Here is a 16,932-nt window from a genome sequence, read left to right on the forward strand (position 1 = left end):
TATAAATGATGCTTTAAAAGATAATAAATTGTTGATAGAATTAAATTATGTAAATTGACCTATGAGTTATCATGTCTATAGTAACAAATAACATTAAAACAAGCCTCATAATATCTGTGTGATTTTCTTGTGATTTACTGTCAGAACTGTGCTCTTTTTTTTTTTTTTTGGTAATAAATTAACCACCTTTCACTGGTTCGCTGGTTACTTAAACAGTATTTGTCATTGATAAGAAATTAGACAAAGCAGCTATTTTGAAATTGGAAGTGTTCTTGAAACAGCCAACTTTCCAGAGCTTTCCATGTGTAACAAACTTCGCCAGTAGAGCCGTTAAAGAAGAAATGCACTGATCTAGCTATCAGATGTAGGAGTGGTTGATATGGCAAGACTATCAAAACCTAATTATTTTATATTTGTGATATGGAACACAGTATTTCAGTTTGCTTAAATTGTTAGCAAGACAGAAGAGTTTATATATATATATATATATAATATAAACTCCTGAAAACTCTAAATTCACTTAGTTTTATCATCTACAAAAATGCTAAAAAAATAAATAGATCCTTGTCCTTGAAAAGTGGTACTCAAATGACAAAGGATAAATGATGAAAATACTAAATACTATAAAACTGCTGTTTAAAGTGTTGCCTAGTAAGCTTAGGCTCAAGACTGACATCACAAACATCACATTCAATATGCAGAAGCTTTGCAGGCAGTAACTGGAGCTCAGGCTCGTACCCCGGACCTGGGAGCCGGGAGGCACTGACTGTATCTGCGCCACAGTTTGTGCTGGCAGGAAAACATCGTTTTCTACACTGTGTTTACATGCTTGCATAAACCAAACCCAACTTAAAAAAAAAAAAATCAGCCATAAATTACCAGGCGCATGCATAACACAGTGATTTGCATGTAGTCACGCCCAAATCTCCATAAAAATTTCAGTGCACAGACAATTGTGAGCACGAAACGAATGATCACAGTATATACACTGAAAAACAAAAGTGGAAGTCTTTTGACTTGAAGTGAATGATCAGGGTGAAGCCTGAAAAACAGAAAGTGTTATGTCATTACTATGCCAGTAAAAATATTTAATTACATTAATAATAAAAAGCGAGCGCTAAACTACTGTCAGCTGAGGCATTTGTTTACGGCTTGGGTATTCGCAGACAGACCGACCTGTCCTCGGTCTGTACAGCACCATTTCCTTTGTCATAATTTAATGATTAGTTTTATTTGTCTTAATTTATGGGTTTGTGTTGGGATGCTTTCTTTATTTTTTGATATTTTCTTAAATTAATGTCAATAATTTAAAATGAATGGTTTTCACAAAATGTTCTCAATGGTATTGTTAGTCCCTGTCCTAGTGAACTAGCTTGAGGATGTGTTTTTGATCGAGACTGCAAAGCACGTCCATAAGTCGCTCTGGATAAGGGGGTCTGCTAGAAATTAGTCATTTCTATAATTATCTGGTAATATTTTGAGCTCTGTGTTCTGTGATCTGGTGAGGTTTAAGATTTCCCCATTTCCAAAGGTTTGTCTACTTCTTTTCTGTCATGATATTTCTGACCAAATTTTCTGCATGCGTTCCAGACAATATTTTTAGTTTGGTTATTTATGTGCAATGGGAAAACAAAACAGACCAAACAGAACATGAACCAAAAGTTTCAGTTTAGCTCTGATTCACACTCAGCAACCGGACTAATAGGTGTGAAAGCATCCTTAGATAATTATTCAGACCCTTTGCTAAGGCACTCCAAATTGAGCTCAGGTGCATCCTGTTTGCTTTGATTTTCTAGAGATGTCTCTAGAACTTGACTGGAGTTTACGTGGTAAATTCAATTGATTGAACATGATTTAGAAAGGCAGACATCCGTGTTTATAAGGTCCAGCAATTCACAGTGCATGTTAGACCAAACACCAAAACGTGAAGTCCAAGGAGCTTTCCATAGACCTCCTCAATCAAATTGTATCGAGACATAGATCTGGGCAAGGGTAAAAAAAAAACATTTCTAAAGCATTGAATGTCTCCAGGATCGCAGTGGGCTCCATCTTTGTGAAATGAAAGAAGTTTGGAATCACCAGGATGCTTCCTTGAGCTGACCGTTCGCCCAAACTCAGTAATTGGGCTTGAAGGGCCTTGGTCAGGGAGTAACCCAGTGACCACTCTAACGGAGCTTCAGAAATCCTCCGCAGTGAACCTGGGAGAACCTGCAGGAAGGACAACCCTCTCAGAAATGCTCCATCAATCAGGCCTTTATGCTAGAGTGGCTAGAGAGAAGCCAAACCTGAGTAAAAGGCATGTAACAGGCACCTAAAGGACTCTGAGGGCACGAGGAAAAAGATTCTCTGGTCTGATGAGACAATAATTGAACTTGCGGGGGTGAACTCCAAGTGGTACGTTCCAATATGTACAACCCACACCAAGTCATATTTCAGTCTTGCAGCTTTAGTCTCATTTGTACATAGCGCACTCACATGGAAACAGATAAAAACGAATACGAGACTAGGGAAGGGATATTTGAAATTCAGAATGCCCCGTCATCTTTTAAATCCTAGGTGTGACAACTTACAAAACCAAGCAATTTGCAAATCTTGCAGAAGAACTGCTAACACTACCGATATGATGCACCTTTTACAACGCACAGCTTTGGCCTCTGCCTGCGAGGATGAAAGTGCTCATAGGTCTGACATATTTAAGGAGTGCTTTTGCTTTGCTGCTTCTCCACTCCAATAGAAGAGCCAAGAAATAGCCAGGTGCATCTGGGGTTTTTATTGCAAAGGCTATGAGGCCATTTTCTGTAATCAATAATGATGGATTTTGGCTTCCAGTTAACACATTAGAGCTGAAATTCTGTCACGGCCATACTTTTGTCTTTCTGCACTACCAACCCTGTACAGAGAAACAAAAGCAAATGTGACACAAACCATAAAAGAGGCGAATAGCAAAGCAATAACAACAGGCAGAAAGACTTCTGAGATACCCAGAGGTACATTACTATAACAGAACATGCAATGACCAGCAAGTGCAGAAGTTTTGTGTTCCAAACTCTCCACGTTTGAGACACATACTGGACTAATCATAGCTGCGAGCTAAACAGTGTTGAAATCAGCCGTTTTGGAATGTTGTGGAAATTGCATGAAGTACGGAGGTATCAGTGGAAGGGGGTCGGTCTAACACCACACACAGTGTGTTTGCTCACACTTTAAATCTTATTTCCCAAGCGGGCTTAAGTGTAGCTGTTTGTTAGGTTGAGCTATTGATTGATTGATTGACTGAGTGATTGATTTTTAAGATATGGTAAACATGTAGTCCAGCTTGTTTACAATATTTAACCTCTGCATGTATCAATTTTTAAAATTTATTTATACAGCTTTGTACAGACAAATGTACATTGTTTTGCATTGTTTATAATTCAGAAATAGTAAAGGAGTCTTTTTAGTCATCATTTAATGAAAAATCGAACAATTAACATCAACTCAATAACGTATCACAAGAACATAAAAACCAAACCAATTAAAGATGTCGAAATGAGAGAGTGATCAGCAGAAGCCATTCCCCAATAGGCAGAACGAGGGAGAGGGGAGTGTACCAGTACTTCCTATTTAATTATGGACTGTACCATCATCCAGTGGAACTGTTTTGGCTTCAGCGCTAATTTTGCTGAATTGCTGCAGCTGCGACTTTTAATCCTCTTTCCTTCTATCTGCAAGAAACTCGGTTTCAGCTGACACTACTTTGTCTTTTAAAAATTGTACAGTTTTAAATTCTTTGGCTGCAAACAACAGACGCGCTTCTTGTGGCACGGCTATTTTAATACAGAATAAAGTGCTACATAGTCGGATCAGCAGCAGTGCGTATGACTCCAGAGAGCTCATACAGTGTGCTCAATATACATTCCACCAGACATGACCCTAACACACCATGACTTGGACAGCCTTGTGCAGCAGCTCCCCCCACCCTTCATGCTTATGGGGGATTTTAATAGCCACAGTGCTTTATGGGGTGGTAATCAGAGTAACATAAGAGGCAAGAGAATTCATTGACCTTCATGCCATATGCCTTCTAAATAATGGATCTCCAACCTGTTTACACCCAGGACATGGTACCTATTCAGCGATTGACTTGACTATGTGTCAGCCAGAGCTATTACTGGATCTTACGTGGAGAGTGTGGCGTGACCTCAGTGGAAGTGACCATTTTCCTCTTATTCTAGTTCTCACAGGAAGAGGAGAAGGGTCTAGTGCACAAGGATGGCATTTTAAAAACCCAAAAAAAGGTGCCTCTTTCCATCTCTGTGTCACGAGAGGTTTAATTCTTTTTCTTAAGATGACCCAGATCCTATTAAAACATTTACTAGTATTTTAACTTCCATAAGCAAATGATACTATTCCAAAAACATCACCCGATACGAAACGTAATCGTCTGCCGTGGTTCAATGACAACAGCAAAAGTGCTATAAAAGGGCAGAAAAAGGCAGAACGATCTTATTTCAGAAGTCCAACAGCTGAAAACCTCATCAAATTAAAAATAAGCAGAGCACGGAGAGTAATTAATGACGCTAAGAGGCAAAGTTGGAGACAATTTGTATCCAGCATTTCAGCAAAGACTTCTCCGAAAAAGGTTTGGAATCTAATTTGCGGTATGATGGGCAGGAATTGCAGTCAAGATAAAATATTAACCACGAAACAAGAAATTCCTTGCAGAAACTTTTGCAGAACTCGTGCAGAAATTCTACTGAAAAATTGCCTTCCTTTTCCTGCTTTTCAAGTTGTTCAGGCTGCAGAAGAAAAGAAAAGTGTTAACATTTTCTCTGATAATTTGGAATCGTATAACCAACATTTTACCATGGAAGAGTTACTGCGGGCCATAAACAGATCACATGATACAGCTGTTGGTCCAGATAACATCCATTATCAGTTTTTAAAGACTTTACCTCATACTACTCATACTGCTTGCTTTTAAAAAAATTTCTAACTCCATTTGGATATCATGACATATTCCATCTTTTTGGAAAGAAGCGGAATTCATTCCCATTCCAAACACAGGGAAAGATCAGAGAGAACCTTCCAGAGAATGGTTAATGAATGCCTTGTATGGATGTTGGAGTCCAGTCATCTTAAGTAATGCTCAGTGTGGGTTTAGAAAAGGAAGAAGTGCTACACATCACCTCATCAGGCTTGAGAGATACGCATGTGATGCCTTTATAAGAAAGGAACACGCGATTGCTGTTCTCTTTGATTTAGAAAACGCATAACGACCTGGAAGTACAGTATTTTAAATGATTTGCTTGGTTTCAGAGGACGGCTGCCTACTTTTATTGACAACTTCATCTAACAGACTGCTTGAAGTCTGGGTAGGTAACACCTCAGACTTACACAGACAAGAGCTAGGAGTGCCTCAAGGTAGTATTATATCAGTTACTCTTTTTACTATTAAAATAAACAAGATTGCAAAAGTAATTGGGCCAGCAATCCACCGCAGGCTTTATAAGGATGACGTCTGTATTTGTTACAGAGGTAAATTCATGCATAGTATTGAATGGAAAATCGGAAAATCTTGGTACATATCAAATGGTTTCAAGTTCTCAAAGACCAAAACTCTTTGTGTGCATTTTTGCCAATTACACTCTCACCACCTCGACCCAATCTGAGTTGTCAAAGAGACAAAATTCCTTGGCATAACCTTTGATAAATTGTCCCTTATCCTCACTTCAAAGTTTAAAACACAGTTGTTTTAAAGCCATGAGTATCTTCAGGGTTTTAGCCAAGACTAAGTAGGGAGCAGAAAGCTCAGTTCTGCTGAAACTTTATAGACCACTGATTTGGTCACGTCTGGATTATGGAAGTATGGGGAATGGCTCAGCTAGGAAATCATATATCTGGCTGTTGGATACTATTCACCATCAAGGTCTGTCCTAGGGGGCCTTCAGAACCTCACCAATGTTGAGGCTAATGAACTCTCTTTGGAGAATAGACATCTCAAATTAGCCCTGCAATATACAACAAAGCTATCAACTAATAAAAATAATCCATCTTATCATGTAGTATTCTCACCTCAGTCTTCATTGTTGTAGGAGGAAAAGCCAAGGCATATTCGTCCCTTTGGACTACAGATTATAAGCCCCATCTAGAAAATATAAAAGTTGATGTGTACTAAGTCAGACACACTTCTGCAATATTCTCCTCCTGGATTATCAAAAAAACAAACATAATCATGGATCTAACAAGAAACAAAAAAAAATCTCAAACAGATCCAATACCAATTCCCAGCCATAGTTCAGTTTTTTACTGCAGAAGCCTCTGCTATTATTTATCATATTAAAACAGCCTCAAAATCATATCTTCAAACGCTGGCATCCCTCAAAAATGAACTCAACTTTTGTGGACATTTTAAATGGACTGCAGTCCTTGGAGGCACAGAATTTTAAAATGAGTTTTTGTTGGATACAAGGCAGCCTCATCTTCGAGCTCAAAAAATGTCAAACCCGTTATAAACTCTTATGTCTTCAAAAAATGGTAAACCTATTGGGATCAAATAAACTTTACAAAATCAATCCTGTTGCTGGTAGAAAACGTTGTCTCTACTTGGATAATCTCTGGGACCATATCATCTACACCAGTTGCCAGACTCAAACCCTAACCCTAACCCTCCAGACTCACTCAAGTTTGTGTTAACGGATGAAGATCCTCTCGTTATGCCAAAGTCCAGTATCTTTGAGGCCTATTTTAGTGGATTGTGATCGTTTCAACTCCACTAGAACTCTTTTTTTTTTTTTTTCCTTGAGTTGATTCATTTTTAAGATTTTTAATGAAGTGAGGCCCGATTTAGTTTTATATATTTTTTTTAATTGAAGATAAACTTTAAAAAATTTGTTGCCATTTAACCTGTTTCTCGCCATGAAAATTGCCATGGTAGCTGGCATGGCGTTAAATTATAAACAAACAATACAGTGTGCGAAAAGTCGGGATACTTTCGGAACCTACTGACCATTGCTTGTTGATGAACATTTTGAAAAACATAAATAATTCCTGGTTTGTTTTTTAGTAGTCTTAAATTACATATTCAGGTGAATGTAAAAAAAAAAAAAAAAAAAAAAAAAAAAGGAACAAAAATGAGTATCAGTACAAAAATAGAATTTAACATTTGGTCAGTTGTTTTCATGCAGTAAGCTAATTTGTAAATTACTGCGTCTTCCTTTAATAGACTGGATTGACCCATTTTTTTCTTTTTCTTTTTTTTTTTGGACCTCTAGTGTAAAAGCATGGTGAATGATGATGTGCAGATGCATGCATAAACAAACAACAGTATTGAAACATGCCTGTAGGTGCAAAAATAGGCAGCTTTGTTTTGAATGTATGCTTTCTGGTCGGGTTATCAGGCTGGTTTCATAAAACTTAAATGTTGGCCATTTGGGTAGTTGAACCATTTTCAATTTCAATTTACAGAGGAGCAAGCCACCTGCATTACAAGATGTTTTTATTTCACGTCATGAAACCTGGTATTTTGCGACATTTAGGAAGTGGTCAATGGCAAATTTGCCCTAAAATACTTTCCTGTGCTGTTACGACCTTTGTGATTCTCATGTAAAAGATAAAGCAGTATATAGGCTATTAATATTACCAAATTAGACATAGAACATTGGTTAGAGCCACTGATTAATCATGTTGTATAGAATATACACTATAAGGCCAAAGGTTTGTGGATACCAGATGAACACACACACCTTCCAAAAACTGTTGCCACAAACTTGAAAGTATGGCTAGAAACGTTATCATGAGAAATTTTCTGTATTGATTGATCTTGATAATTTTCACGATATTGGATTTCTTAACACTGTCACAGTTTTTAAAGAATATCCTTCTAAACAATGCAGACTGAATAAACCAAATGTTCATTACTGTTTAAAATATTTATCATCAGAACATAATATACATCCACACAGTATAAAAAATATTATACAGATATACATGACAGAACCCTTCTTTCTCTACTGTACTTAATGGCATCATATGAAAGTCATGGAATAGGTTACAGAGAGAACTGCAGCCCCCAGTTTGAATTTTTATTTATTTTTTTTTTGGTGCTTTTAAAATGTTTTTCTGCTTCTACGGATTTATTGTTGTGTTATTTCAAAAATATCGAAATATGGATAATGGATTACTGAATAGAAAAGTTATATAGTCTAATAGTCTAATTTACACATATTTATAGAGGGGCCACAACGGCTCAGTGGTTAGCACGCTTGCCTCGCACCTCCAGGGTTGAGGGTTCGATTCCAGTGTCTGCTTCTTGTGCCTTTTTTTTTTTTTTTCTTTTTCTTTTTTCTTAAGTACATGTTCTCCATGTGCTTCAGGGGTTTCCTCCGGGTACTCTAGTTTCCTCCCTCAGTCCAAAGACAGGCATTATAGGCTGATTGATATCTCTAAATTGTCCATAGTGAGTGAAAGAGTGTGTGCCATTGTGCCCTGCGATGGGTTGGCACCCTGTCCCCCGCCTTGTGCCCCAAGTCCCCCCTGAGATAGGCTCCAGAGTCCCTGCGACCTGCGACCCTGTTTAGGATAAGCAGTACAGAAAATGGATGTATGGAATATTTAACCTAATGCTAGCTAGCTTTTATAGTGCTCCATTAGCCTAATAGCGTAATTTTGTTATGGCTGTTTGTTTATCAGTAAATCATGCATATTTATGACTGTATCCCATTTCATATTTAGACCAACTTTCACCAGAAGATCTTTTATTTTTTGGCGACAGGAAAAGATTAATTTTCTTATTTATGTATTTTTCCCTAAACTGATGCTCATGCAATGTTTGGAGTGACGTAACACAGTCGGAGGAAAGTGCTATCCACACACTTCCGCATGCATGAGCTCACAGACACCCGTGATTAGCTAGTGTCGCTGTGATTGATAGGGTAGAGAGAGTACGCCACACTTCCTTCCCTGACAGCACGGCCAGTTTTGCTCTCTTGGGCTCTCGGCCAAGGATCTCGCAATCTCCGGTTGATAGGGTGAAAGCTTTTCTGTTGCACCACTCGGAAGCCCCTTGGTGGCAAAAGTTTACTCAGTCGACTGTTGTTCAGGAGAAAGTCCACTGCTTGATTGCCGCCTATCAACACTTGAATGCACTTTAACACTCCACGTGTATTCAGCTGGGTGGTATTTTTAAATGGTGGAACGAATAGGTAATGTTTACAGACTTTGTCGACACTGGATGCCATGTTTTGCGTTTTAGCGCTGAACTGAGCTTGGTCAGACTTTAGCTATCCGAACTGGAAGTGGTATGGTCTTTATCTGGAACAGTGTCATCAAGAGCAGATGACCTACCTTGGTCTTCTCTTTCGCCCCCGGTCTCTCTCTACTTGCCACCTTTCTGTAGCTTGTCACCGTTGTTGTTTAGATGTGATTCCCTCAAGTGGCACTTCAATGCAGAGTGCAGCCTGATTGGTTGTTGTGTTGGCTTTGTGCCAATCCTATGTGCTGCATAATCAGCTTGCATCAGTTGGCTATTTTGGCAAGTTAGACAGGAAAATAGAAATGAAAGAGCATCAAATTTGAACACCCCGAGCTTATTATTGTTATTGAGGAAAACTTTAATGCAATCCAAATCAAGATTGTTTAATCTCCCAGCACTAGTTGAAAGCACACAATGTAGAGAATGTCTTTACATGCCATAGCATTACAATTTCTCTTTAGTAGAACGAAGTGGCCAAGGCCAAACATGTTCCAGCATGAAAATGCCCCTGTGTGCAAAGCAGGATTTGTCAAGATAGAAGTGGAATAACTAGAGTGACCTGCACAAAGCCCTGACCTCAACCCCACTGAAAAGCTTTGTGATGAACTGGAACACTGACTGCACCCCAGGCCTTCTCACCCGACATTAGTCCCTGACCTCTCTAATGCTATTGCAGCTGAATGGGCAAATCCCCACAACCACATTCCAAAATCTAGTGGAAAGTCTTCCTAGAAGAGAGAAGGTTATTATAACAGCAAAGGGGGGACTAAATCTGGAATGGGTATGATGGTCAGGTGGCCACAAACCTTCGGCAATGTAAGCCAAGTGTATCTATACAGTGGATATAAAAATTCTGTACACCTATGTTAAAATTACAGGTTTTCGTGATGTAAAAAAAAAAGAAAGATCACGTCAGATCTTTTTCCACTTTCAGTGTGATACAGCAACCAACAAAATTCAAGTGAAAAACCAATGAAAAAAAAAAAAAGAAAACCTTGGTGTAGGGGAAATGAGTCTGTTTATACAGGAGCCGCTAGAAATGCAAGGTACATGCCAGCAATATAGTGGTTTAATTTAAATTTAATTAGTCAGTCACATAAATTAATCAGTCTCCTTAAATTTCAGTCTCATAAAATATTTCCAGCAATAAAGTTGGCCAAGCACTTTCTGTCCCCACCCCTTAGGGACGCAGGAACTTGTGAAAGTTTTAACAGCAGAATAGGAGTGAATCTTGTTGAACTAACAAACTTTGTGATCACATATAGTGGTGATACATGTTCATAAAGATAAAGCAGTCAGTGCAGATATTTTTACATGTCACATTTACTAAAAACATACAAGAAAGCACAGTCCATATACACACACACTGCCTGGTTGTCACAGCTGGTGTTTTTTCTGACCATATAAAACACAGTGTCACCCATTTACGTCAAACATTTTGGTGTGTATTCATTTTCATTACAAATTTATTAGCTAAAAACATCTTGCATACCATTTAATTACTTAGTGTATTTTTCGTGGTCATCCAATGACAAAAGTGTACACAAAACCAACTTACAAACAATGACTAATATATCATAGAGCCAGAAGATAGCCAGATCGCCATTAGCATAAGTCTCGGTATCGAGACAGTCCATTTTCCACAACTCGATAGTAGATAGACGTCTTCGGTTCTCTGTGGTGTTGGAGTGTTTGATGGCATGCCCGGTTTTGCATGGCTTATTTTATTCTCTTTAATTAAAAACCGCTCCATCTTTGCTGTGCAATAACAACACTTGCATTATCGCGCGAGTCACAGCACGCAGACGGATGTACAGAAATTAAAAAAAAAAAAATAATGTATGTGCAGAAATTAAAAAATTACCTCGTGAATTAACCTAGATTGGTCTTTAGATTTAGCATATATAGTATACCAAATGTTCCTAATAAAAAACAGGAATTAACTACAGGGGCTTTTTTTGCCCTTGCGTTTGAAATATCTGGGGCATTTTTGCCCAGAGCCCTCGTCAATTTCCGACCCTGCTGGAGATGGTGTTTCTCATAAATTCAAACCTAAAGAAAGCAAACAGTCCAAACTAGTTTGAGGCCTCACGAAGTTCAAGTTCATGTTTCATGACTGGTTGTGCCAACACTGTCAGCTGCATCTCTCTCTGGCTCCTGATGTCTCTAAAAGGACAAACAAAGCACACATAAGTAAACTCAAGGTTCAAGGTTCTTTATTTGTCACATACGTTACATACATGTAATACATTACATACATCACCGTGATCACACACAGGGAGACAGTGAGAAGGGCAGTGAGAAAGACAACCGCGGCAGTGGGGGCATGGTCGTCTTCCTCACTGCCACAGTCATCTTCCTCACTGCCCTCCTCACTGTCCTCAGTTTCCGTCATGGGTCAGGATGATGTGCTTCCTGGATGGTGGAAGATCCTGCACTTCCCAATGCAATGAGCTGTTTACATCCATAGGTCAACAGCTAGCTTTGGGTCAAATGTGTCTGTGGTTATCCCTGACAAGTGAAGGTGCATCAGGCTGAGAGACGAGTATGTGACAGACAGAATCTGTACTTCTTTTATATTATATTGAGATGTGAGAATCCCCTCTCTCACACACACTGCACAGCTCTAAGGTAGCGTAAAATGTACCTTGTAGATATTAGAGTAACAAGAAGAATGGTGCCGATTGTCATGTTGCCAATACTGTGGAGGGCTTGCATTTCTTGAGGCCAAGATGAAGGATCAAAACCTAAAAAAAAATATTACATGACTTAAGGGATTCATACCTGATTTCAAACTCTTCAATGAATCCTCTGAGTAAATGAGCCTTGTCTCTGTCAGCATCAGTGCTGGAAACAAAATCGTTTCCTGTAATGGCCCTCACCATCAAGCAAAATGTGAACTGTCCAATGGCTAGCATTTGCTCATCTTTACATTCTCCAATGGTCAGCTTTTTCTGCTGAAACCTGCATTTTGTTGCCAATGTCAAGCATGTTTGCCAGAAAACGCTGAAAATGCTCTGGACAGTCATGGATCAGGTTGTTGTCGTCATTCGTAGCCAGTTGCGTTTGGTTGCAACAGCCTTGATGTTTTCAACACTTTGTCATGCCTCCATGCAGACCATCTGATATTGTGAAACTTTCCCAGTTTCAAAAAAAGAGATGCCGTTCTCATCACACAACTTTTTTTTTTTAGCAATTCAAGTTTTTTTTGCTCTCACAATATGACACCACTTCAGCTTTTCTCTTTTCTCAATTCCATTCTGATTGTGTGCGCAATGCAGTGCATTATTCATGTTCCCGCTTCACTAGAATGATACGCACCTCCGACGTCCACCCCTAGCCTCTTAAATAAAGCAATATTGTCTACATAGGAAGATGTGGGATGTGTGTGTTTAGCCTTATGAAAGACTTAGAATGACTGAAATGTTCTGTCCCTATATAAAAAGCATCAGTTTTGTCTGCTAGACATGGAGATGTGAATGACGTATCTTACCACATTTCGGTGCATTCAACATGGGATTGAAGCTAGAAGAGAGTTTTCTCAGTGGTAAGGGAGTTAACAGATTAGAAACACAGACTACTGCAATGGGATCATGGGTAATGATGATGTGTTTTAATCTATCTGAATTTGTATGAATGTATGCGAGTTAAGTGCAATTGGAATTTGCGTGCTCTGTATGAATCTGTGCCGCTCTCTGCATGCTTTGTCTCTTCGTTTACACAAATCCACATATCTGCGTGTATCTTGCAGGTTATGCAATGGTCACTGCAACTCAGCCGAAGCTCCAGGTGCTGCTCTCCTCCTCTTTCAGCTTCTGGTTCCATAGTACTGCCCTCCAGGCAGTGATTTCTCTTGCTCCTGCTACATAAGCAGACAAGATTGCAAAGATCTGCCCCGTGCCCAGCATGACAGCCACCACCCGGGGCTCCCCCATGGGGAACAGTGACAACCAGGGACAAAGCCAACCCCCGGATGGCCAGAGCCAAGCCCCGGATGGCCAGAGTCAAGCCCCTCTACCCCAGAACCAGGTGTGTGTGTGTGTGTCTGTGAAAACTGTGGTATGTGTGCTGAGACTGTAGCACGTGTTAAAGACCCTAGGTTAGCTTTTGCATCGTAGTTTGCTCAGACTCGAGGGGAGCGATGAAATCCGAATGCATAGTTTTGAGGAAAACCCTAAATTTGTATAAGCTTTACCCAAGATTAGAACAACCCACTTTGCATCAGAAGGACTGATTTACTGTTTATTTTATTTTTTTATCTATGTCTGTTCTGCTGTCTCATATACATCTGTGTGTTTGTAGACACCTTCTCCCAACTCTTCTAATGAGACATCTCCAGTGAGCCCTCTGGAGGGACAGGGACAGGGGCAGGGTGATGCTCAGCAGGCACAGGAAGAGGAGGAGCCAGCATTCCCCCACACAGACCTGGCCAAGCTGGACGATATGATCAACCGGTCTGTGGTCTTCTAATGTGGAGCATATGCTAGCTAGTTTTTCAGTACAGAGACAAATATAGCAAGATGATAGCCAAGTCAAACGGAAAATTTGTTAAAAAATTCTGCTTATTGCAGATGTGGAGACTAGCAGTGGAGACCAGGGTAGCTCGCTGTATTAGCTAGGTAAACTTATTGTAGATAGGTACACATACACTCACTGATCACTTTAAAAGGAACACCTGTGTACCTGCTTATTCTTGCAGTTAATCAGTTAATGAATTCATAGACCCAGTCTGCCTTGTGTCAGCAGTACAGGCTGGTGGGGGTGGCGTAATGGTGTGGGGAATGTTTTTCTTTTTTCCACACCCTGGGCCTCTTAATACTAATTGAGCATCTGAATTTGAATTGAATGCCACACCCTATATGAGTACTGTTGCTGACCATGTGCATCTTATAATGACTACTTCCAACATGATAATGTCACTTTGTCACAAAGCTCATGTTCCATGAACATGACAACGAATAGGCCTGTCACGATAATTACATTATTGACTTATCGTACGATATATGGACATGACCTCGATCATTTTTGCTGACCTTGTTATAGCCTATTGTGTTTACATTTGTTTACATAAGAATGAATGTCACCATGTCATGTTCGGTGAGTAGAGACCGATGCAAATGCAGTTTGCATCGAGAAGCAAGCAGACAAGTCAAAATCAGTGAACAAGATCAGTAAACAGAACGCAGGCACAGGTCAATCATCGAACAGCAATAGCAGGGATAATCTAAAATACACAGAGGAGAAATGGAACTAGGTCAGTAACTTGGAGAATAACAGTATAAAACAAAAGGCTCAGCAAAGTCAGATGGCAAAACACTGAACTGCACATGGCAGTTGGTGTGAGGGGGAGATTCCTGACACACCAACATTTTAGCCGTTCACGCTGCTTCTGTCCTCTCATCTGCTCTAGGGCTGTCGAATTAAAAATCAAACTTCGAATATTTGTCGAATTTAAGATAAAAAAAAAAAAGCACATTTGAATGCAAAAACTGTGCAATCGCATTTAGTGTAGCAAGCACTAGCACTGATTTTAATTAAAATTGAAAAAATGACACGCAAGATGTTAGCAATGCACTAACAACGTTATTTGAAGAAGAAAACTCTAGAAAGAATAGTTGTAATGTTTCAGATAAGCCAGTCATAGTGAATAATGTCAGGGATTGATCCGCGTGAGCTGAAGCTGAACAGTGAATCAACACGTGTAAACTGAAGCGCTTTACTAGTGGGTTAACCGACTCACCCGAATGCATCCAATACACGTATGAGATGAATCAGGCATATACACAACATAAACGTAACATTACAACTTATTTATTTATATTTATAACATTATAAAGAATGCATCCAAAACTATGCTGAATCCATGCCACAAAGAACTGAGGCTATTCTGAGAGCACAGGGTATCCTACCCAGTATTACCATTGGGTTCCCAATAAAGTGGCTGGTTAATGCATGTTTTTGCCTTAACTATGGATTCTTTGACCTTTCGCATATATTTGGCTGGAATAAAAGCCTGCAGCCCCACTAGCCCCTAGAGGATAAGACCCCTGGTCTAGGTAATTGCTACATCTATACAAAGGTCCATGGTGAAAGGATTGCTTACCACCATGACTGATTATCTTTGGTCCTGAGACACTATATTCTATAAATGATCATAGATTATTTATTTTGGTTTTACCAAGTATATCTGATCCCATTCACTAGCATAGATTGACAAATGATATTTTCATTAAATAAAACCAAGTAATAAGTCTGGCAGAATGTTAATGTATTGTGTATAAACAATTATTATATTATGATATGCAAAAGTATTCATTAGTGTAATGTATTATAGTAAATATAGTCATTTATTGTAATACTATTTTGTCATCAATATTTTAGGCCTCGCTGGGTGGTTCCAGTCTTGCCAAAGGGGGAGCTAGAAGTTCTACTTGAAGCTGCTATAGATCTAAGTAAAAAGGGTAAGAAGGAATTCTAGTAATACTAATAATAACAAATTCAAGCTGTATTACATATGAACCCGGGTGCGGTTTGGATTCTGAAAGGTATTTGTGCTGTGTTTTATTTTTTTATTTTTTTCCCTGAAGGGCTCGATGTGAAGTGTGAGGCATGTCAGAGGTTTTTTCGAGATGGCCTGACAATCTCATTCACAAAAATTCTGACAGATGAAGCAGTGAGTGGTTGGAAGTTTGAAATTCATGTAAGTAGAATGCTTTAGGCGTTATAATAGACCATTGAATTGTTTACTCAGTGAAATCATGAGACGCTTCAACCTTTTTTGCACCTGGACAAAGTGGTATCCTACTGATGTTGTTATCTACTGTCTATGCTCCGCTATCGATTGCCCTCCACAGAGATGTATCATCAATAACACACATCGGCTGGTGGAGCTATGTGTGGTCAAGCTGTCTCAAGATTGGTTTCCATTGCTTGAGCTCCTAGCCATGGCAACCAACCCCCACTGCAAGTTTCACATCTACAATGGAACACGCCCATCTGAGAGTGTACCTGCTGGTCCCCAGCTCGCTGATGATGAGCTCTTCGCACGCCCACCAGACCCTCGTTCACCTAAAGTAAGTTCAACCTTTAGTTCTGCTTTCCTCCATCGGTTGCTGCAGGCAGCACTTAGATGTGTCCCAATACTCTACGAGTGTAATGATGAAAGGTATAACTTTTTCCTCATTTCTGCACTTCTCCTTTTTTCATTTTACTGTCTGTCTTTCTTTCTGCCCAGGGCTGGCTGGTGGACCTTATAAATAAATTTGGCACACTTGGGGGGTTCCAGATCCTTCATGATCGTTTCATGAGCGGTCAGACTCTTAATGTGCAGATTATTGCAGCTCTCATAAAGTAAGATGTCTGTCTCTACAGAAAGATGTCTCATAGATATTGTCAATGGATGGAGTAATAGTTTAGTTTTTTTTTTTTCTTTCTTACAGGCCATTTGGGCAGTGTTATGAGTTTTTGACATTGCACACAGTGAAGAAGTTCTTCTTGCCTGTGATAGAAATGGTTCCACAGTTTCTGGAGAATCTCACAGATGAAGAACTTAAGAAGGAAGCCAAGAATGAGGCCAAAAATGATGCTCTTTCTATGATAATCAAGTCCTTGAAGAACCTGGCATCGCGATTACCAGGCCAAGAAGAAACGGTCAAGAACTTAGAAATCTTTAGGTTAAAAATGATCCTTAGGTGAGTGAC

At 39.4% G+C, this 16,932-nt stretch overlaps 1 protein-coding gene across 2 annotated transcripts in view; it reads left to right on the forward strand.

Moving 5' to 3' along the window:
• LOC113545970 (probable ubiquitin carboxyl-terminal hydrolase FAF-X) overlaps nt 1-16,932 on the forward strand; it is a 51,255-nt gene that overhangs the window by 3,377 nt on the left and 30,946 nt on the right. For both annotated transcript variants that reach the window (XM_053227695.1, XM_053227699.1), the window contains exons 2-8: nt 12,984-13,261; nt 13,535-13,686; nt 15,614-15,693; nt 15,820-15,932; nt 16,087-16,305; nt 16,467-16,582; nt 16,672-16,923. In XM_053227695.1, coding sequence (XP_053083670.1) covers nt 13,139-13,261; nt 13,535-13,686; nt 15,614-15,693; nt 15,820-15,932; nt 16,087-16,305; nt 16,467-16,582; nt 16,672-16,923 — 1,055 coding nt within the window. In that variant the 5' untranslated portion in view covers nt 12,984-13,138. The remainder of the gene's footprint in view (nt 1-12,983; nt 13,262-13,534; nt 13,687-15,613; nt 15,694-15,819; nt 15,933-16,086; nt 16,306-16,466; nt 16,583-16,671; nt 16,924-16,932) is intronic.

Source organism: Pangasianodon hypophthalmus, chromosome 2 (assembly GCF_027358585.1).
Source record: "Pangasianodon hypophthalmus isolate fPanHyp1 chromosome 2, fPanHyp1.pri, whole genome shotgun sequence".
Classification (NCBI taxonomy): Eukaryota; Metazoa; Chordata; class Actinopteri; order Siluriformes; family Pangasiidae; genus Pangasianodon; species Pangasianodon hypophthalmus.